This window comes from Gordionus sp. m RMFG-2023, chromosome 1, assembly GCF_954871325.1.
Source record: "Gordionus sp. m RMFG-2023 chromosome 1, tfGorSpeb1-WG-v2, whole genome shotgun sequence".
In the NCBI taxonomy this organism is placed as follows: domain Eukaryota; kingdom Metazoa; phylum Nematomorpha; class Gordioida; order Chordodea; family Parachordodidae; genus Gordionus; species Gordionus sp. m RMFG-2023.
This window is the reverse complement of record NC_088775.1, coordinates 29,530,169-29,555,575: the sequence shown is the minus strand read 5'-3', so window position 1 is coordinate 29,555,575 and position 25,407 is coordinate 29,530,169. Positions and strand designations below refer to the sequence as shown.

The window sequence follows — 25,407 nt, the reverse complement described above, 5'->3', positions numbered from 1 at the left end:
AATCGAACCGATATAATAATTTTTTGAATGAGTAAAATGAACCTTTATAAAAAAGGTCAAACCGGTTTAAACCAATTCAGTTTTATATTTTAGGAATAAAAAATTTGAATATTTATAAACTTGCTCTTATAGTCCCGAAATACAAGTTTCTGTAGAAAGGACCATTTCGGGCTAAAATTTGTGTTATCGTCACAACAAACAAAAAATATGAATCCATTTATATTAGAAAATATTATAATATATTTAAAAATGAGTTATTTTGAATCTTACATATTATTTTATATAATTCATAGATGCTTATAATAAAAATAAATTAGATGATGGTGTTGCTTTAATAAAAAAAATTTTCTAACCGTAATGAACCATTATGAACCTTTATAATTAGCTGAACCGAACCGAACCTTTGTAAATTTTTTCTTAAGAAACGTAACCAAAACGTAACCATTACAATTGTTTACATACTGAACCGTTATAAATAACGGTTCAGGTTCCTGATGAAAATATACTAAGAATAGATAGAAGGAGGAATGAATATTCCCGATGCTTCTGTTGAAGGTAAAACGGCAGAAGAATATCCAATTCAGATGAAAAAATGCAATATTTTATTTTATTAACTTGGGGTAAGGTAATATATTTATATGCGATTCCAAAAGAATATAAAAAAACAAATGAAGATAGGTAAAACAGTAAAATAATATAACTGACCGGTTGATACAATAAAGCATTCAATTTAACGATAATAAATTCTGGCATAATCCAAAATCCGAAAAATTGATTTAACAAAAATTTTTTAATTACAATTTACCTTTTAAAAATTAAGAGGCCAAACTGAGAAATATAAAAAAGGTTTAATGTAAACTCATGTTATTTGTGAATAAAAGCTTATATGTTATATACTTTTAATTAAATTATTTATATTGGTTAAGCTATACTTATTCATCATTTATTATATGAAAATTCATCAATTATATTTCGAAAAAGTTTGTAATAAATTAATTGACATAGATAACAAAATAAAAGTTATCGAAATATCTTAAAAATATATCAATTGATGAATTTCCATATTATATGAAAAAAATAGATGGGAGACACTAAAAAAAAGATGGAAATTGATAAATTTTTTATTAATTCTTATAAATTATATATAATAATATCCATTTAAACAATAGAAATGATCAGTGGTAATTAATAATTCCAAAAAATAAATTAACCGTTAACTAAAGTAATTCGGACGTATAAAAGGTTGGCACACCCAAGGAGGTAGAATTGAACTTGATTGATCCTCATCTAGTACGTATTAATTATGAAAATGGTATGATAAAACACATTCGAGTTCAAACATAAATTTTCACAGAGACAAGGAACGGAATATGAAATTTTAAAACTAGGCCGGGGATAATGTTTCCAGAACAGTTTCGAAAATGAATGCGAAAAAATAAATTTATTACATAATTATAAAAATATAAATAAATATCGCGATTATAACAACATACTCTTTATTGCTGTTTCCTTTTCTGTTTATATGTATCATATATTCACCATATTATTATTCACGTTCAAAATTTTTGGCACAATAATAAAGTCTATACAAGTACAAAAGCCATAAAGGCCAATGTACTTGGCTAAATTTTATAATGTCATAACAAGGGCATATAAAATTTCGTTTTTTCACATTACAATATTTATTATGGGTAATTATTGTATAGAGTCGAACATGATTGATATCCTGTGTTTTATTAAAATATTATATAACGTAGTAAATTATTCATAATTACAGAAAATTGTTGTTTTCGAGTAGCGTCTGTGGCTCAGTCGCTATAGACGTAGATTATGGAAATCACTTTAAACTTCGATCTAAATTCGAATCCAAGAAGGACCGATTTTTCCTGAAGCTAACTAGGTATTTCCATGATAATGGTCATGATGAATAGCAGATCGAAAGCGAGTGCATGATTTAATAAAAGTCGGTCGTTTTTTTAGAAATTAATATATGATGGTCAAAGGTATATATATAATTAGCTTTTATTTAGTATTAAAACAAATTTCAAATTAAATTTAAAATAACTTTTATTGTTTTGTTTTAAAATTAATATATAATTAGCATAATAGATAATTTTGTTTTTTTAACATTGTAATTTATATTTAACACTATTGCATATATTTCAAATGATAATATTTGGAGAATGTCTTTAAATTAATTAATACATCAATTATGCCTAAAATAACTGAAAGGTTTGGCCTCCTATGACCAAATCTCGAGGCTAGATATTGGCTAAAATTTTTATTTAGCCACTTTTTTATAGCGCCTAAATCGAGATTATCGGCAATGCTACTCCTATCAACTACTTATACTTTTATTTCTGCAAAATTTCATGCATTTTATTTGAACATATGTATTGTTTGGAGGAAATAATGGAGAATCTTATATTTTTCATTGATAGGCATTTCGTCTAAATATTCTAAGTATATTCAATATTTCGTCTAAATGCCTTTCTATGGTGGATTTACCTGTATAGCACTTTTTAATGCATTTTAATGAATGTTGTGACATATTTTAAAAAGAATTTTTTATTAAAAATATGAAGGCGATTTAACTTTATTTTAGACAAATATTACAAAAATTCTCATAAATTTTTTATGAAATGTTATTTCTTCAAAATTTATATATATATAACATAACTAAATAAAGGTTAAATATATCAAAGCTTAATATAGAGGTCTGCAATGGCATGGTTTTTAACCCGCCAATTCTAAGGGTTTGGCTGAAGGGCTTTTAAACATCGGGCGGATTAAAAATATTTTTAAAATAGTGGGTGGGTGGAGGGGGTTGGAAGAGTGAATTTATAAAATAAAAAGAACATCTTCTACTTACTAAAAACCATTTTTTCATTTCATAATATTGCATATTTTACAAGTTTAAATAAAAATACATTAAAATAAAAAGCCAAATCAACTAATAAAATAATTTCTAAACATTGAGCGACTGGGTTAAACAAAATTTTTAGATAAATGGGTAGGCGGATGAATTAAAAAAAACATAGGTGGGCGGGCGTTTTGGTTCCCGTCTATCGCAGACCTCTAGCTTAATATAAAAATTCGAGTGATATAACAGTTTTAAAATGAAAGTAAGCTATGCCCACTCACGTTATCTTTTCCACCTTACCACACTCAAGATTTAATTAAAAACTTCAAAGACCAAACATCTAAAATGCAATACCAAACCTTGTTTGAGTAAATTCAGGCCTGTGATAGCGTCAGCATCTAAGGTGTAAGGAGATGTTCCGTTTCCCAATTTGATTTGTTGGAGTAGTACACGCGCCCGCAAGTCATTATCATGTGGGAAAAACAAGGCGGAACGGACAGATTCTATGAAAGAATGTAAGTCTAAGTCAGTTTGAGCAGAGCACAATTTATCACGTAGGCGGGGAAGCAATGGAAGGCTTTATTTAAAAATAATAATTTGGGTGGGTTTGTTTAAATATTATCATCGATGAATTAAATAATCTAAAAATGCGTATATAGGATTATTTTATTTTCGCAGAATATGTAAACGATATAAATAGTATAGTTGCGATAGCTAAATGTCAGCTCAATCAATAGGAGCGTGTCGGAGAAAATACATTAACATTAAGGCGTTTATAATGTTGTTTATTTTGAAACATAATATAAAATGAAATATTAATATTATGGCATTAAATTCGATTACATTTTTTTATAATAGGTCAAATTTTGTTGTTGAAAATTTAAAATAATGAGATTTAGAGCTTTATTTATTTCACTGATATGACCTGATAATGTGGCATCATCCAAATAGCAAAAATTGAGATCGAGATTACAATCGGTTTATATATTTTGGATGATGTTGTTAGATAAGCAAAATAAAGGTGGATCGAGTGGATCCCCTTATCCAGTAGTGGGAAGAAATCTTGTTTGTATCCTTTTATAAAATTTACCATATCACACTGGTATATAATTTTTGACGATTTGCAACTTCTCACCTCCGAAGTTTAGTTTCATTTCAAAATTTCATTATTATTTAATTTTAATATGTTTTTTCTTTTCTTTGGAATTAATTTATTGGAATCAACCTAATAAAATTATAACATTTTATATATATTTTATACACTGCGTTCAGTATTTAATAAGCAACATTGATAAGATAAGAACCAGAAAATAATAAATTTTGATTTAATTAACATTTATGACCAGTTTTCAATTTGTACTAAAATTTGTATAAGCTGTAAATTTATTTTCATAAATATTATATGCCTATGGATTTAGTCAGTAGATTCAATAAAGGAGGAAGCAGGGGCTCGAGCCCCCTGAAAAATTTTGAATTTTTTTTAATACCACTAAAAAAAGTATGAATAAATTTTTAAAAGGACGATTCTAACTAAAAAAAACATGGTATGATCGATTACTTTTTGATATAAGTTTGGCAATGGCTAAATTGACTTAATCTACAGGCGCCTGCCAAGGAAAATCCGCTAGGCATTGTGACACGTGTTTGCTTTCTTCAAATTCGAGTATATTTTCAAAAACAAAACCCCATAAACTGAGGTTATGGTTTTCGGCTAAACGAACTCAACATCTCAATATTCTAAAATAATAGCCATGAATCAATCGTGCAAATTGCATTACACTATTTTTTCGCATATAAGCTCACTATTCATTATTATATGGCTGGCGGACAAATTAATATAATATAACCACAAATGAAAGATCTTGAAAAAATGGGCCCGAATATGGTTGAAATTGATGGGATAGCGTGAACAAAGCTCCAGAAATTCTTGGGCTATGTCCCATACGAAAGGATGCGAGTCTGAAAAAAGAGCGGGGTTATGGAGGATGGTTTCTATGTGAAATGAATATTAATTATTTAAAGGGTATTATTATATGTAATTTTTAATATTATTTTAAATAAATGTGAAATATTTTTATAATATCATGCTCCTAACTAAACACATAATCATCACAAAAAACAGGATAACTGATTAAATTTTTATAAATTATAAAAGTAATTGGGTAAAATAAAGGAACACTGCCTATAATTTATGTGCTTAGCTTATGAGATGCTAAAATTATTAATATACGTGCGGCCATATTACTTGTGAAAAGAATGATATTAGTCACATGGTGCCTTTTTTTTACCCATTTACAAAAATACTAAATTAATTAATATACATTATAATATAATGAATAAATATAATTTAAAATAAGGTGCAAAATTTCAATTAAACCTGCACTCATAACGGCGTCAGCGGAAGTCTTTTTAATGCATTCATCCAAATCAGAGTATTCCAAAATATTTCCGTTTGCTATCACAGGGATGGACAGGTGAGATTTGACGAGCCGAATTTGGGGCCAATCAGCGGGGCCAGTCAAAGACCCCTTTTGATGCAGACTTCGCCCATGAACACCTAAAAGCTTTTAACGTTAGATACAATTTTCGCAATATATTTACATATGCCGACTTTGTCGGAGCTTAATTTTTTATTTGATGATGCATAATCAAATTTAGACAAGAACCTCCAAAATAATCAGTTACTGTGAGTGAGCGAAGAAAATGAGAAGTTAAATAAACGTTAAAAATTAGGCATCAATTTGTGTAATAATTTGACCATCCTTGAGAGAACAGGATTCTATATTGGGTGATAATCCCAAAAAGTTATTTTTTCAATAAAGTCAATCAAGTTAGTTATTACATATTTACCTTGCAGCCAGCTTTTTCTAGCATCTGGGCATAGTGAATAGATTTGCGACAATCGTCTTGATAAATTCGGATTTTACAAGTGACGGGAGTTTCAAGATTTCTGGTGGCTGTTTTGATTATATCGCTAATTAGTTCCCATTCGTCCATGATATAGGCACCATAGTGACCTTAATGAAAAGAAGGTACAGTTTAAAATTATCGCAGTTTAACGCCCATAAAAAAAAAATTGTCATTAATATTTCAATTATTTTAGCTGATACAAACATTATATCGACCAATACCAAAAAATATAATGGTGCAGTATGTTTATTAAAGAGAGTAAAAATTTATTAATATCCAATTTTTCTTAATCATTTATAAATAATTTTGTTCACATGTGGGAAAACCAAACGATTTCATCTGATTAATATTTGAATGAAATCAAAGAGTATAAAATAAATTAAAGTAAAATTATAAAAGGTAATTAAAAATATATTCCAAAACTAAAACAACTTACATATTATTTTACATTCTGATTATTACATTAGTGAAAATATATAGCGTATTTTAAATTAAAAATATAACATAAATATTAATAACTAATAATGGCACTAACAATAAACAAAGTCCTAATTTGGGAAATGAAAAATACAAAATTTTATTATTATTCATTACCCAACAGAACATTATCCAGGCTAACGATATGTCAAACAACAAAATTTTTGAAGAGACTTATGAATGGTTGAAGACAAAATTAAAATTACTTTTTCCAGAGGAAGAGATTTATAACAATATTAAAATATTCTAACATGCCTCTTAATCGAAAGAGAAAACGTTTACACAATTGACTAAACTAGATGTAAATTCAAGGATTGTCAAAGGGTCATATAAAAAGTCATCACTTCCGCCTATTTTATGGAGATAGGGAGAGCCTTGGCAAGAGAAAAGGACCTCACTTTAGAAAAAGTCATGAAAATTGGAAGAAAAGAAGAAACCATACAAGCTAAAACTTCCAATAGACAAAAAAAATAATGCCATTTTTTAAATTCGCGATAATTACAATGACCAATATTTATCACGAGTATAGATATCAATACCGACTAGAATATGATTATCAACAACATCACTAACCAAAATATCGATGACAAAGCTAACAAAAACGTATCATTACATTATACAACAATATCAACAAAATAATAATTATATAAGGGAATTTCGAATTTTCTTATTATAACAACATATATGATAACAACATATATGATAACAACAATCAACATTTTCAATGTACTACAACAGATATCCCCAACAGCCTAATAACATAATAGGCGTTGTGAAAACAATTAGCATGGAATATGATAACTAATAATTATAATAAATCATTACAAAATTATATGATAATAAATATAACAATTATGAATAAATTAGGTAAGTTTATATTGAACAATATAGATGATATATAGGAAGATAATTAAAGAATAGCACAAGATGATATCTCAAATACAACACAAAAAGAATATATATAGACCCAGACAAATTACATAGAAGGTGCTTATAACGATAAACAAAGTTCCTATAGAAGTGCCGATAGACATAAGTAGCAAATACACATTAATTTCGTGATAAATGATCAAATCGCTAGGCATAAAAAAGCTAAATATAAAATTAACTAATTAAGTTGGGATAATAAACACAATAAGACAAGATTAAACGTACTAGAAGCCATGGTAACGGAGAAACACCATTATTAGAAAAATTATATTTAATTAAAGCTTTTCCTGATATATTGAAAGATTTTTTTAAAAATTTTAAGATTTTATAAAAATTACGATGATACAATAAGAGTTATAAAAAATGTCAAATAATACAAAAATATAATATAAAGAAATAATAATTAAGAAACATTGTTCAAGTGTCACAAATTAACTCAAAAGAAAAAAATTAATATTTATAAAGATTAAATAAAATATAATTCACAAGAAAGTGATAATTGCACATTCAAAAAAAGAAGGGAAAGTCTTAAGAGGATAATAACTAGTATAAACGTAACAAAACCCTCTTTAAGGTGAAGTGTTGTTAAACGGTCCGATTTTTAAAAACAGCGTGTTTAAGAAAAAAAAGTTATTTTTTAATCAGCTGTTTCCCTTATCCCATTTGAATTTATTTTGACCCGCCACGATTTTTGTCTTATAGTATAGTTTAAATTTAAATATTATTATTTATATTTTATAGTTTAGCATAAGCATCGATGTTATTATTTCGTCATCATAGGCCCATATATAATAAATACTTCATATTAAAATTCTATATTCAAGGAACCAATTTCTCCTAACCAAATTTAAAATGTGCTAAAAAGTATAATATTAGTTTCAAAATCTTCAAGTTCTAATTTGAAGAGACACTTGATTGTAATATATATTATTTCAAATAATATAACTATAAGTAGCGCGTCAATAATTTATCCTAGATAGGCTTATTAAATTATGATTATTATAATTATACATAAAGTAAAAATCGTTAAATGTTCACATTTACATAGATATAAATAATATCTTTAAAATTTATTTTTAGTGAGATTGAAATTATAATTTAATACTATCATCTTTAAGTTTTTGTCAAGGATTTCATATTTTAACTATTGAACACAAATCAAAATAAAGCTTTAAACATGTGGTACTTCCATATCAAATCAATCAGTTTACAACCCGACCATCTAAGATTTTGCTAAAATTTGGTATATAAGTTAATGAAGTGTTGTAATGGAAATCAAACATATTAGCCCCTTAACTCTACTAGAACCGGAGATATAGGGTCTCAAAGTCGCTCTGCTTGGTCATTTCTCGAAAAAATAGATTTTTTAAAATTGGGATAACTTTAATATTAGATGTACTATAGCTATCTATCATGGCTCATCTTATAACTCTAAGTAAACTCTTCCAAATATTTTAAATAAAATTAATTTTTAAATTTTTTAAAATTGCGGTCAGAAATTTGTAATTAATTTTTTTAAATGTTAGCATTAATTTTTTTTCTCCAAATTTCAGATATTTTGTAAAGGGTACCAAGAACTGTTCATATAAAAATTTGAGTGGTAAAATAAAAATTAAGTAGGAAAATGCTTAAAATAAATAAACCGCTAGATGGCGTTAATAATTTTAAATAGCTTAAAACTTTATTTTTGAAAATATAAGTAAATCTACCTTTTTTTAATATTCCATAATATAATATTTGTTGAATAAAATCGCATCTTGGCACAAAAATAAAATTTCCGCTAGATAACGCAAGTAATTTAAATTAGATAAGAACCTCATTTTTGTAAAATATGTCAATAGATGTTTTTATTTGTTCGATAATATTTATTGAATGAATTCATAGTAAAATTACTTATAGTATAGAAGCTTAGTTATATTGATTTCCTTAAATTTAATATGTATATGGTCATTTCGGATTCTTTACGACTTAAATTATAAGTTCTTCCTGTTAGTGGTCAAAAGGTTGAAGACATTTAGAATATCATTTTTCGTAAGAATAAGAATATCAGGCATTGAAGGATAATAAAAGGAATTAAAAGGTCCATTAGTGTGTAAAAATATTACCTTTACCACATCAGCGCTAATAATTGCTATAATATAGGCCACCCACCATTCATTATCATAAAAACATGTTACATACCCTTTTATATCATTGGTTGATATCTCGCCTATTCTGAATATTTATGGTGTGGTTTGAACAGCACTGAAATATTTTTTCGTAATTATTTGTGATAAGCTAACAGGATAAACTGCATGAATTTTTTGAGTTCCAGAAAAGGAACGAGCTTTTCAAAACCGATCCTTTAAAAATTCTTCTTCTCTAGGTATTCTTCATGGGATGTATAAGCGAATTTAAAGAAATCGCAAGGAGATTTTATTTGATTTTTATAAGGTCGTTATAAACTGGCCCGTACAGCCTAGCGTTTCACAGTTCCCCCTATTCCATCGCAAGCACTTTTCCCATGCGCAGTAGCAAAGAAATGCCATTCTGTTGAGATAGCGAGGCCTAACTGATGATAAAGCAAATTTATGAAATATTTCGCTTTTATATTGAGCCGCGGACCCATCGGAATAATAATAAATGTATTTAGGCTCTGATAAAAAGTAATTTTTTAAAAGTTTATTAATTTTTTTTGAAATAAATAAAATAAGAAGGTATTATGTTCAAGCGACTCGGATATGGCAACATACTTATATGATTATTAATTATTAACCTTATAATATATTACAAAGGGATGTAGGGTGACCTGGTAAGTGGCCCAATTGTACTTCCTCTTAAAGTATGAAAATAATTTTCAGAAAAATCACATATTACCAAACAATGAAATTTAAATCATAATTAGATATTTTTTTAAATTTGAGGCATCTAGCGGTTTTATTTTTGTGCCAAAATGCGATTTACAAACATTATATTATGGAATATTAAAAAGGTAGATTGACTTATATTTTCAGAAATAAAGTTTTAAGTTATTTAAAACTATTAACGCCATCTAGAGGTATTTTCATTTTAAGCATTTTATCTACTTAACTTTTTACTACTCTGAAAATTTTTATATGAACAGTTCTTGGTAGTGTTGTTGAACGCGTTCGTTTTTTTATAAAAAATGATGAACGGCGTTCCTTTTATTTTTGATGAACTTTGAACGTGAACGCGTTCCTTTTTTATGACGAACGCGTTCGAATTTAACGTTCGTTCAATTTTAAAAATACTTTTTATTTTTATTTATTTGAAAAATTTAATATTTCCGATTTTTTTTAAAAAAAATTATTATTTATATTTTTTAATCGGCTATGTATTTCCTTTTCACATTTCAATTTTTTTAACACAGTTTATTAATTTGAATATTATTGTTTATATTTTAATTTAATAAATTAGCATAAGCATGGATATTATTATTTAATCCTCATCATCTGATTCTGAATCCAAAATAAGATGAATTATCATTACCATGACCAAATATGATAAATGTTTTACAGTAACATCCTATATTGAAGGAACTAATTCAATGCTCACTAAGTGTAAAATGTGGCCAAAAAGTATAATATTGTCAAATTCAGGTTCTAATTTAAAACGACATTTGATTGTAATATATTTTATTTATATAATATAACTTAGTAAAATCATTAAATTTGAAGAAATAATGCATTTGGGATATTTGACCCCAACAATAAATAGTTATTTTAAAATATATAAAGATCAATATGTTCTTTCTGCAATTATACATCCAGCATTCAAACTTCAATGGCCATGGATAAAACTTCCACAGAACGGAGCTATTAAAAATAAACTAATAGCGTTATTGAAAAGAATGCTTTGAAAACCCTAGAGAACTGTTAATTTCGTGATATCCTTTTTTTGTCGAGGAAGTAGAGAATGGATTGGAGGAGGATAACTTATCTCAATTTTTTGAAGCAAATAACAAAACAATAAATGTTTTTAATTAATTCTCCGCGTTAAAAGAGCTGTTATTAAGTATAATACCGCAATCCCCTCATCTGCCCCTGTAGAGCGCGTTTTTAGTATAATGCCGTATTAACTGCCAAGTGTTCCTATCTATCAGATAAATATTTTGAAAACAATTCTTATTAAAATTTAATAAGAAAAATTTTTTATAAATAAAAATATCTTTTTATTCGCTATATTATATTATATTTATAATTATATTATCAAAATAAAACTATATTATATTTTAACATGGCTAATATATTGTATTAAAAAATATAGGTTTATTTATATTAAATTAAAAAAATTTATCATAAAATTTTGAACGGTTCATGAATGTGAACGCGTTCCTTTTTTTAAAAAGTGAACTTGAACGTAAACGCGTTCGATTTTTGTCAATAAACGTTGAACGCGTTCGATTTTTTAGAAATGTTTACAGCACTAGTTCTTGATACTCTTTACAAAATCTGAATGGAAAAAAAATTTATACTAACATTTTAAAAATTACAAATTTTTGACTGCAATTTTAAAAAAAATTTATAAATTAATATTAATTTTATTTAAAATATGTGGAAAAGTTTACATAGGGCTATAAAATGAGCCATGATAGATATATATAGTGCATCTAATATTAAAGTCATCCCAATTTTTAAAAATAATTTTTTTCGAAAAATGACCAAGCGGAGCATTGAGAGCCTATATCCCCGGTTCTAGTAAAGTTAAATGGCTAATATTTTGGATTCGTCAATTACAACACTTCATTAATTTATATACCAAATTTTAACAAAATCTGAGATGGTCAAACTGTAAAGTGATTGATTTGATCTGAAGTGACCTCATGCCTAATATATTGTGTTAAAAAATATAAGTGTTTTATTTATATTAAATTAAATATTAAGTGAAATTTTATCTGCCTGATCATTTATATTTTAAATATAGGTTATCGGTTGATCACGTAAAATTGAAATCCTATAAAAATTATTTATGATTAGTGTTGTTAATCGGCTTAGCCGAGTCGGCTCGAATAGAGCTAACCCAAATTTTGAATCGTTTTTTCGACCTCGACCCGAGTTCAAGCCGAAAAAAACGACCTCGACCCAAAATATGGGTCGTTTTTTTCGACCTCGACCCGAGTCCAAGCCGAATAAAACGACCTCGACCCAAAATATGGGTGGTTTTTTTCGACCTCGATCCGAGTCCAAGCTGAAAAAAACGACCTCGACCCAAAATATGGGTCGTTTTTTTCGACCTCGACCCGAGTCCAAGCCGAATAAAACAACCTCGACCCAAAATATGGGTCGTATTTTTCGACTCATACTTAAAGTTTAGGTCGTTTTTTCGACTCAGACTTGAAGCTTGGTTGTTTTTTTCGACTCAGACTTGAAGTTTATTTTTTTAAAGGCAATGTGTAAAAATTTATTTTGCAAACATGTTAAATTAAAATTTCAGTGAAGATGTAACATAGGAAAGTGACAATTGTCTTAATCGTCATTTTTGAACATTTTTCAATTTTTTTTAGACAAATGGGTAAAAATATATTTTATAAACATGTTAAAATAAAATTTCATTGAAGATGTACCATAGGAAAGTGACAATTGTCATAATCGTCATTTTTGAATTTTTTTAAGGCAAATGGGTAAAAATATATTTTGTTGTAAACATGTTAAATTAAAATTTCATTGAAGATGTACCTTAGGAAAGTGACAATTGTCTAATCGTCATTTTTGAACTTTTTCCAATTTTTTTAAGGCAAATGGGTAAAAATATATTTTGTAAACATGTTAAATTTAAATTTCAGTGAAGATGTACCATAGGAAAGTGACAATTGTCATAATCGTCATTTTTGAACTTTTTTCAATTTTTTTAAGGCAAATGGGTAAAAATATATTTTATAAACATGTTAAATTAAAATTTCATTGAAGATGTACCTTAGGAAAGTGACAATTGTCATAATCGCCATTTTTGAACTTTTTTGAATTTTTTTTAGACAAATGGGTAAAAATATATTTTATAAACATGTTAAATTAAAATTTCATTGAAGATGTACCTTAGGAAAGTGACAATTGCCATAATCGTCATTTTTGAATTATTTTTAGACAAATGGGTAAAAATATATTTTGTAAACATGTTAGGTTTAAATTTCAGTGAAGATGTACCATAAGAAAGTGACAATTGTCATAATCGTCATTTTTGAACTTTTTTCAATTTAATTGAAGCAGATAGATAAAAATATATACTGTAAACATCTTAAATATCTGCTTCAATTAAATTGAAAAAAGTTCAAAAATGACGATTATGACAATTGTCACTTTCCTATGGTACATCTTCACTGAAATTTTAATTTAACATGTTTACAAAATATATTTTTACCCATTTGCCTTAAAAAAATTGAAAAAAGTTCAAAAATGACGATTATGACAATTGTCATTTTTCTATGGTACATCTTCACTGAAATTTAAATTTTACATGTTTACAAAATATATTTTTACCCATTTGCCTTAAAAAAATTGAAAAAAAAATTCAAAAATGACGATTATGACAATTGTCATTTTCCTATGGTACATCTTCACTGAAATTTAAATTTAACATGTTAAAAAAATATATTTTTACCCATTTGTCTAAAAAAAATTCAAAAAAGACAATTATGACAATTGTCACTTTCCTAAGGTATATCTTCAATGAAATTTTTATTTAACATGTTTACAAAATATATTTTTACCCATTTGCCTTAAAAAAATTCAAAAAAGACGATTATGACAATTGTCACTTTCCTATGGTACATCTTCAATTAAATTTTAATTTAACATGATTGCAAAATATATTTTAACATATTTGCCTTAAAAAATAAACTTCAAGTCTTAGTCGAAAAAAACGACCAAACTTCAAGTCTCAGTCGTAAAAAACGACCTAAACTTCAAGTCCGAGGTCGAAAAAAACGACCCATATTTTGGGTCGAGGTCGTTTTTTCGGCTTGAACTCGGGTCGAGGTCGAAAAAAACGACCAGAACTTTGGGTCGGGGTCGCGGCGTTTTAACAACACTATTTATGATACAATTAATAATAGAAATTTTTTTAAAACAATATAATTTTTCTTCTATTAAAATATACCATATTTTTTAATTATGTAATACGGTTCATTCTATTCCATATTGATATTCACCATAATAATATTATTAAAAATCGGATAGCTAACATCGGTTTATCAACTGGATATTAGCAAAATAGAACAGTCTCTAAAAAGCCATTATCCATACATTTATTTGTAAGATATCATATCATATATTAGAAGTAACTATTAGGTAGTGAAGGTCAACGGTCCGGTCCTATCGGTCTTAGATTGAGAAGGAATCGATTGTTGGGTTTAATAAATTTTTCTGTAGCTTTTATTTTATATTACTTTTCTTGAGGAGTTACTTTAGTATTTGTGATTCTTTTTAATTTTATGATAAAATAAGATAAATAAAAACGAAAATATTTCTAAAATAACACAAAAAGAACAGGTCTTTTTATTTGGGACTACGGTCTGGACCGGTCTTTTATTCAAAGGCAGTGGTTAAATCCTATCAAATACCGGACCGTGCTCAAACATGATTAAAACATAATTGTTATAAAATGATCTAATAAATAACTATTTTGCCCAGAGACAAATTCATTAAGAACATTTTGGGAATATTTTACCAGAATGTATGTAAAAAATCATTTTTAAAAAACCTCTCTTAGCTATCTTTTGCGGGCAACCCAAGTTTAGATCTACAGCAGTGCATTGATATTGAACCAATAAGCTGGCTGCCAAAAAATCTGCGGCATCATTAGAGCAAAACTTAATAGCAAAATTTGATTTATAAAATGTTACAATTAAGAGGTGATAAGAGGAAAAATAGAAACGAGATGAGTAAATCAATGTAACCTGAACGATTAAAGGGCTATCTTCTACGCAAGTTGAGAACATGTCTTTCCGATACCTAGGTTCTTTGCTAAACTTAGATGAATGAAGCATGGGACTGTAACATAAATCCGAATCGTACTTACGTGTCAAAAGCCTAAAGGTTTTCAAAATATTTTTATCTATCTTAATAGAGGAGAAACTATCTTAAACAATTGTTAAGTAAAAATTATTTATGCACCATTTAATTTGACGAAATTTCATCAAATATGTTTATAAAAGATGTGTTGTGTAATATTAAGAGGAATAAATATTCTATCACCAGGTTAATGTAATTACAAAATTACGTTTATGGGATTCATTCCTTGAGATTTAGGTAAAATTTTATATAAAAATTAAGGTACAAGGGAACTAAAGCATTGATCAAATTTTAGCATCATGGATCTTATATTTTAGGAGACATTAGGGATCAAAATATGCAAAATTATAAATTGGCCCCGTCATTTTAGATTTTTGATGGTTTATCCGTTGGACGGATTTGTACCGTTTCAGTTCGATTTCTACCATCAGTTTTGAGATATTATAGGTGGAGTCAACTTCCACCGCTAAAATAATACCAATCTATATTGGGATCGATAGAGCTTCCACACAGGACTTATTTACAAATATAATCAAGAATTATGACATAGTTTTTATAGAAATTATCGAAATCGAAGTTTTTAATAATTTAAAAGTTAAAAAAAATTATAATATACAAAAGAAAATTCGATCACTTATATATATATATATCTATTTGTTATCCATTCATTTTTATTTTTATTATTTATTTTCAATTTATTTTATTGTTGAATTTGACATACATAATATATATCAGAGACCTCCAGACCGGGTCCTAAGGCTGGCCCGTATTATAATGTTTTTAAATATACCCGCCGGACCAGGCCTAAAATGATCTTTTTTAAAAATACCCGGGCCGAGCATAAATCTTTTTTTAAAAAATACCCGAGCCGGGCCATATATTTTGAAACCAAATGTTTTAATTCTCATTATTAGCTATAAAGCTGAAAAAAAATCTAAAAAAAAATCCGGGCTAGACCGTGCAAATGGTACCTCTGCAAGTCTCTGATATATATACTCAATTTTTTACTTATTATCTATTATAATATTCATACGCGGATTATATATTCTATTAATTTGAGATTAAAATTGTAATAGTAATATAGTTCATATAATATGAGTGTAATAATTTTTTCGTGAAAATGTTTTATATCGATTTCTTTACCTTACAATTTTCCTTTTATTAGTATATAATATTAATTAAATTAGTTTTTGATGTGATAAAAAGGTATTAACTAGTCTCCTTTCCGTGCTATTTTCTCAACATTGATGACAAATCAAGACTGATAAAAATCAGTTAAATTCAGTGTAAAATTCTTAAAAATTATTTTTAAAATTGAGTAGGATATTATTTATATTTTTTTTAGGCTAGTAAAGATGTTAATTAGGAACATAAAGGTAATTAATAAAATGTAGTAATATTTTTTTAAAAAAAGAAGGTCGATTAAATTTGATTGGGAATATTTATGAAAATAATTTTTAAAGACCTGTTTTTATTTAAAAATAGATTAATGAAAAAGAAGTAGATATCGCTTTTAGACAAATAGTCAGTTTACTAAATAGTGGAACTTAGAATACTTTATAAATTTAAGAAACAAAATAAAATTAAGGCTAACACATAAATGTTTATATAAAATAAACAAAGATTATCAAGGGTAGAATGATGTTGCTGAAGTATGGGTGATTCCACGTCAAATCGACCAAAAAAACGAGATTTTCGGCCGACCATCAAAAATGAATGAAACTTGGCATGTTAGTTATTTATGTTGTAAATATTAATAAAATCAAAATTTTAGAGTGCTAGCTCAACCAGATCCAAAGATATACGCTTTCAAAGTCGAAAATCGCGAAGTGCGTGATTTCATTAAATATTGTTATTTTAAAAAATATTTAAGATAGAGTTACAAATTATATATCATTTTATAGCCCTTAAAATTTTACGTTGGAAAATATTAAAAAATTTCAAGTGTTTTCTTATTTCCGGTAAAATAAAAATAAAGAATTAACATTGTTAGGAAGGGATTTTTTTGGGGTGTTAATATTCACTAAAAATGTTTATTACCTTTATATTAAACGATTTAATAAAAAATCTCGATAGCCATTTTTGTTTTTTTAATTTTATTTGAATTTTTATTATTTTTATAAATAAACAAATGTAATATAGATGGCGTTATAATAATTATTTTATAATATATAATTTTTAATAAAAATATCAATAGTATTGTGATTAAAATTAAAAACTCAATTGAGTATAACCAAGAATGATGTCCTGGGGCGATATTTAAGCAGGCAGCCCATACAGATATTATTTTATTGTCGCTATATTGTAAAATAAACATATTTTAAAATTTTATATTCAAACTATTATAATTTTGTGCTTATTAATAGAAATTCCTAAGGCCATAATTTGTAGATATATCCTTTCATTGTATGGATCTACTATCGTTATTATTTGAAAATAGCGATTTTATCAGCTTATTTTATTTTTTTATTCCTATCATCGCTACCAATCAATCATCATATTTCAAAACTTAAACATTTTTTACAACCAAATGAATTTATGATAATTTGTGATTTCTCTGAAAATTATGCATTTATAATCCAAGATAGGTTAAAGGATTCCTACTAAATAATAATCAAGCCACTATCCATCCTATGATAGCATATTATAATAATAAGGGCAATATAGAAAACCTTAATTATATGGTAATATCAGAGTCACTTCAACATAATGTTATTGCAGTACATTTATACCAGACTAAAATGATAAAATTTTTGACCAACAATTCAGCAAAAAGCCAAACAAAATATATTACTGCTCTGACAGATCAGCTGCGCAATATAAAAACAGAATTTTTTTTATAAATCTGTGTTATCATGAATCAGATTTTGGTGTAGCAGCTGAATGACATTTTTCAGCTACATCCCATGGAAAAGGTCCATGTGACGGCCTTGACGGAACATGAAAAGATTAGCAGCGTGTTCAAGCCTTCAGCACATCAGTTCTGGACACATTTTAACGCCAGTTGATTTATATCAATTTGCAAAACAAAACATGCCATCAGTAAATATTACATATATAACCAACGAACAATACAATTTACAAGAGATTAAACTATGAGAAAGATTCAATTTATCTCGTCCCATTCCAGGAACTCGGGAAATACATGCTGTATTTCCTTTGAGTTTATGTAAACTTAAATCAAAAATATATTCATATGCAGAGAACTTTCAAATTAACAATATCTCAAATGCCGATAATTTGTCTTTTGCCGATATTAAAGGATTCGTAACATGTGTTTATGACGATTTTTGGTGGTTAGCCACAATACTAAAAAAGAGAGGATATATATATTTCCTTTTTACATCCCCATGGAACATCACCATCCTTCTTTTACTCCACAATTGCGGAAAATATATGGTTACCCATTAATCAAATAATAACAGTAGTAGATTCTATTACAGTGATAGGACGAACCTACAAATTATCGTCTCAAGAAATTCTATTAATAAGCACAAAATGGGATTAGATTAAAACAAGAGGTATTTATTTTTATATTGTTTGTGTATAAAATTTTAAAATATGTTTATTTTACAATATAGCGTCCTAATAAAATCATATCTATATCGGCTGACTGCTTACATATCGCCCCAGGACATCATTATTGGTTATACTGAATTGATTTTTTAATTTTAATCACAACACTATTAATATTTTTATTAAAAATTACATATTATAAAAAAAAATTAATATAACGCCATCTATATTGCCTTTTTTTATTTATAAAAATCAAATAAAATTAAAAAAACAAAAATGGCTATCGAGATTTTTTTATAAACCGTTTAATATAAAGGTAATAAACATTTTTAGTGAATTAACACCCAAAAAAATCCCTTCCTAATGTTAATTTTTTTATTTTTACCGAATATAAGAAAACACTTTAAATTTTTTAATTTTTTCTTTATATTTTCCAACGTAAAATTTTAAGGGCTATAAAATGATATATAATTTGTAACTCTATCTTAAATATTATTTAAAATAACAAGATTTAATGAAATCACGCACTTCGCGATTTTCGACTTTGAAGGCGTATATCTTTGGACTTGGTTGAGCTAGCACTCTAAAATTTGGGTTTTATTAACATTTACAACATAAATAACTAACATACCAAGTTTCATTCATTTTTGAGATGGTCGGCCGAATCGTTGGTCGATTTGTCATGGAATTACCAGTATATGATCGCGAAGAGGATGAGGAATAAATGATTAAATATCGAATATGGGAAAAAAATATTCAATATCTTGAGAATCTAGCAAGAAGGTATATTTAATGTGATTGGAAACGAAAAATATTAATAAATGTTTATAAAAAATTATTGAGAAATTATAGCAATAAAAGTTTGCTGAAATGATCTTTATAATAATAAATATAATGTGAGTGGAGATAAATATTTTAAATATTATTTGGTTGTTTTTTATAAAGTCTGAAGAGTTCTGTTAAAAGGATTGGTTGGAAAAAATCAATATATAAAGTAGTGATCTGCATCGGGCCTAATTTTTCAAGCCTGGCCCAAAAAATTTTTAAAAAAATTTACCGGCCCAGCTCGAATTTATTTAAATATAGAAATTAATTTTTATAATTACTCAAAATAAATTATTGTCATCTAGTTTCTATAAATAAAATCTAATATTTTTATTTTACATTAAAAATTCAACATAAAATTGATAAATTTAAATACATTAAAAAACATTTCCAAAGCCTGACCCGACCCACATTTTTTAAAAAAATATTAAGCCCAGCCCAGCCCGATTTCTTTTTAAAAAAATAGGCCCAAACCTGGCTTGGTCCTACTTTTGCATATCTCTAATTTAAAGTATTACTTGGTTTAAAAAAGTCTTAAAGGTATGTGATGTTTAAAAAAATTTAGAATATGAATATTTTAGGACGTGCAAGTATATTTGATAAAAAAGAAATATGAGAAAAATAATTGTCAAAAAATTACAAAGATTTATTTTTATGGTTAAATTGGCAAGAAAACAAGTGAAGGCAAAAGTAACAAAATATTGATGAAAATATATGATTTCTGAATATCATACAAGATATGAGTTAACCCAATAAGCAAATGGTACTACATTCTTATTTTTAAATTAATATATAAATGATTTTACATCATCATTAGGAAGGAGTAGATTTTTGCTGGTTTATCTATTGTGTGGATTTGTACCTTAAAAAAGGTTATCTAGCTCTTTCTATTAAAAAACCTATTTCAAAATTTTTTTAATTTTGGCTTTGAAAATTAAAGATCAATATCTGGAAAATGGTAACAATACAAATCAATTTTAAAACAATAGAAATCGGGTAAAAATTGATCCCATTTTTTAAATTTAAAAAATGTGATTAAAAAATGGTGGAGCAACATGGGCCTGTGAACAGGGTTGCCAGGTCAAAATTTTCAAATTGTGGGAGAAATTCGGTATTTTGTGGGAGTAATATATAAATTGTGGGAGAAATATGAAAATTGCTAAAAAAAAAAAATTTGATCAAAATAAAATATCCAACTCTTTTTCAAAATAAAATAGGTAACAATTTTCCAAAATAAAATACGCAACTATTTTTCAAAATAGGTAATTATAGTACGACACAAAATTTCTTAAATACTATCTTTATTATTAAAATAACATATTGATTTATTATAATATATTAATTTTGTTTAAAAATAATAAATTAATTTTGTTAAAAATAATAAATTAATTTTGTTAAAAATAATAAATTAATTTTGTTTAAAAATAATAAATTAATTTTGTTTAAAAATAATAACCAACGATCTTTTTTAAATACAAAAGAATGTAAACAAGATAAAATTTTATAAAAAAACAAACAATTTTAAATTTACAATGTAAAAAATAATTATAATCAGTGCGGGAAAGTTGTTCTACAGTATTTCGTTAATCCAATGGGGGAAGGGAATATGATATTTTGAGGCATCAAAAATCTTCAAAGCATAAATCAGTACAGGGCAGTCTATCAACATCTATTGCAAAACAAAAATATTCTTCAAAAATAAGAAATAATACAGATGCAACTACAGTTGCGGAAATGGTAAATACCTATCATGCAGTACAACATTCAGAGAGCTACTTAACATCACAATGTTGGTAGAATCTTTCCCCATAATATTTAACGACTAATATAAATGAAAAGTATACTTTGTAGAACACAAATGAGCAAGGCTATCATCAATGTTTTAGGATATAAATCCAGAAGGTCAATTCTTGACGATTTGAAAGATGTGCAAACATATGCAATTCTAACAGATGCATCTAATAAGGAGATATCAAAACATTTCCCTTGATCCTCCCCTATTTCAACAAAATTAATGTCATTTCAATAAAACTATTTTAAAAAATTTCTCATGATATGAAATATCCAAAGACATAGCTAACCATATATAATGGTAAATATGGCAGATTTGGCATTGCCAATGAATTGCATGGCAGCTTTCTGATCTGATAATTCCTCAGTGAATTTGGCAAAATCCAGAGTGTATTTACAGAATTGAGTCAGCATAATGTTGGTTGGCAGGTTCCTTCTAATACGCGCCATCGTAGAATTTTAAAATTTTACAAACCTTTAAAAAATAAATAGATTATAAAAGCAGTCCTAATATTTTGAAAAAAATTTTCAAAAATAAATGGCAAAAGTATATTTAGGAATTTTACATCTAGGAAATCTACTATATGCTGTTAATATGCAGTTGCAATCAGAAGAATATAATTTAATAAAGGTTCACTAAATTATGCTGCAGAAATACCAAAGTAAGAATATTATTACTATTATCGGATAATTATTAATAAGATTTAATATGATGTCATGTTTGAGGAGATTGTAATGCTTCTTTATTTTTATGATTTGCCAAAATATTCAAAATATTAATTTTACAATGTAAAAAATAAAATTTGATTTTATGCAAATGTATAAATAAGATTTTATAAAATATAGAAAGTCAAATATTTATAGTTAATTATATTTTATTTGAGATTTAAATAATGGAACTAAACGTTTACCGTCGTTATTAAGATATTTATAAAATTCCTGGCATGACATTTTATAATTTTGTTTAACCATTAACTCGGCCTCTAATGTTGTTAAAGCTATTCGATTTCTCTCCTTTCTCCAGGCAGTCCTCATCAGGCTAAAAATGCGCTCCGATGAGGCATTAGAATGAGGTAATGAGAAAACATACTCGCAAATTTTTTCCAAGCATGGGGATTTATCGTTATTACGAAAAAATTCCACCCATTTCTCCTCTGCTTTTAGACCATCTAACTTTAAGTATTCTGGCGAATCATAAAAAATGGAAAAAATTACAATCTCTTCAAACAAGGCTTCAATGTCTATCGGTAATTTTAATATATTTATTAAATTACAAAAACCATTGATGGTTTCTGTTCCAAGGTCATAATATTTATACACTTGTAAATAGAGTTATTAAAATCAAATCTTGATTGTAAATATTCTAAAATTGTCTTAATAAAAATATTTGCTTCATTTAAAAATACGTTAATTATAGTAATATTTGAACATTTTAATATGATATTTTTAGCAATAGCGCCATAAAATTTATTATCTATTTTTAAATGAACAGAGCTGTAGCATGATTTTGTGAATCTTTATCAATAAAGAATCTTCTGATTGCAACTGAATATTAACTACATGAAGTAGATTTCCTACATGTGAAACTAATCCCAAATATGCTTCTGACATTTCATCCTCGAAAAAATTTTTCTAGGACAGCTTTTAAAATCTTTATTTAAGAAGTATTTCTTTAAGGGTTCGTAAAATTTTAAAATCCTCTCGATGGCAGGTATTAATGATAACCACCTGATAGGTACATATCGCAACAACTCTCACCATTCCAAATCAGACCACTCCACCAATTCTTTTAATTCAGTGACTCTTTTAGTTGATGAACTAAATTCGTTAAAACATTTCATCACAATTACTTCGACATCTACAGATAGTACATTCATTGCCTTCTTGCAAGAATTATGCAGTATATGGCATATACAGCCAATTGGTATTAATTCATTATTGTGCTGCCTCAATTCGGTAAATACACTTTGATTTTTGCCAAAATTAACAGAGGCATTATCAGCGCAGAAAGCTGACATGCAACTCATTGATAACCCTGAATCAGCTATATTTACCATAATGTGGTTAGCTATATCGTTGGATTTTTCACTATCGGATGAAAAAAATTTCAATAGTTTTATAGAAATGCCCTTATTCTTGTTGAAATAGCGAAGGATCGGGAAATGTTTTAATATTTCCCTTATTTGATGCATCTGTTAAAATAACATATGGATGTCCTTCTTTCAAATCGTCTAGAATTGACCTCTTGGATTCAGGTCCTAACACATTTGTGATAGCCTTGCTCATTTTTGTCCTACCATAAGTAAAGTTAGCACTTATTTTGGAGTCGTTAAATATTTAAAAACATTAAAATGCTAAAAAAAAAATTGTGGGAGAAATTAAAAAATTGTGGGAGATTTCTAATTGTGGGAGTTTTGTGGGAGTGAGATGTATGTGGGTAAACTAAAAAATTGTGGGAGACTCCCACTGATGGGGGGAGACATGGCAACCCTGCCTGTGAAGTTGGCACAGCCATTTTAGATTTTTGATGGTTTATCTTAGTGCTGCTAAATGGCTCAATAAAAACGGCTACTCAATATTTTTTCCAGAAAAATATTACACAGGCATGATGATTTTGCTCATAGATAGGAGAAAGGTTTGGAAATCAATAAACAAAATCTCGAGGCTTAGGCAACATTTTTCCGACCTGAATTGAGTCATTCGTTTTTTAAATCTGTTTCAAATTGTGACATTTAACTATACTAGTTTATCAATTAGACAGATTTGTATCTTTTTCAGTTTGATTTATACATCACCATTTTCCAGATATTTGCCATTTAAATTTTGACATTAAAAATAAATTTAAAATTATGTAGGAAAGAAGGTCACTTACTAATAAAAAAAATTAGATTTTTTTATTTTTGACATCATATTTTTATCGGGCAATATCTGGAAAACGGTAATGGTGAAAATCGAGTTTAAAAAGCTACAAATCGAGTACAAATTGATCCAGTTTTTTAAATTTAAAAAATGTATTATAAAAAAGGTGGTACTAATTTTACATCCTATTTTTAAATTAAAAGTTTGATTTTTGTAAAAATTAATGAAATTAAAAATTATTTTTTAATGCCATTAGAAAAGAGAGATGCCAAATAATATTTTAAAAATTTAACATAACTAATCAAATCATGATTTATAGATATCATTGATTAAATTTAAAATAGCAAAAAAATATAAACCATTAAAGTATTTATGATAACCCACCTTAAACTAGGTTATGTCTTGCAAAACTCTAATATATATCACCTTAGTTTGTATAGAAAAATTTTGATTTCATATTCTTAATTTCTCAACCATACTTTAACTATTAATTTAATTAGTAGATATTTATTTGTTTATACATTTTAATCATGTTATTTTGAATTTTATATAAATTTATGTCAATGTCAAGTAAAATTTTATATGTACCATATTTAAAAAATTGATATTAATGTCTTAGAAAATTTCTTAACATAGGAAAATTTACAGGATTTCCCATAAAATATTTAAGTTTAAAAATGATTTTTTTAATTAATGTTATTATGAATTGGATGGGTAAGAGCAATTTGCCTCTAAATTTCCTTCAGAGGTTAGAATTAGAATGTATTAAATGAATGGGTAAATCTAAACATGTTGCCCATAAATACTTAAAACTGATAATTATATCAATATATTATTTCACAAATAAGATTTTTAAGTATTTGATTGTTAAAATATTTTTTTAGTCAAATGAGCACATTTGTTTGGTCAAAAGTGTGCAAAGCCTATATTAAGATAATAAAAATCAAGAATACTATTCTAAAAGTAAAAATTACTATATTAATTTATCATTACATACCCTTGAATACAAAATATATAATTTGATAATTATATATTTACTTAATTGAATATTATTAATTAATTTTATAAATTAATAACAACTTATCGTAATATGAGTAACCTAAATGGCAATTCACTCATATCGACCATTGGGGCAGATACATATTTTGGCGATTTAAGTTTGTACTTCCAAAATTCCCATGGATCTTGACTCATTATAGACGAGCCTATTTGTTAGAAAATTGCATTACA

General features: G+C 26.8%; 1 protein-coding gene across 1 annotated transcript; it reads right to left on the bottom strand.

Moving 5' to 3' along the window:
- Positions 1-1,151: 1,151 nt before the first annotated feature.
- LOC135931523 (tRNA-dihydrouridine(16/17) synthase [NAD(P)(+)]-like) lies at positions 1,152-25,407 on the bottom strand. The gene is made up of 8 exons (XM_065468697.1): positions 25,277-25,407; positions 15,072-15,204; positions 14,876-14,984; positions 5,714-5,880; positions 5,241-5,427; positions 4,711-4,855; positions 3,223-3,440; positions 1,152-1,287 (listed from the first exon to the last, which is right to left on the bottom strand). The coding sequence occupies exons 1-8, from the start codon at positions 25,369-25,371 to the stop codon at positions 1,214-1,216; spliced, it is 1,128 nt and encodes a 375-aa protein (XP_065324769.1). The 5' UTR covers positions 25,372-25,407; the 3' UTR covers positions 1,152-1,213.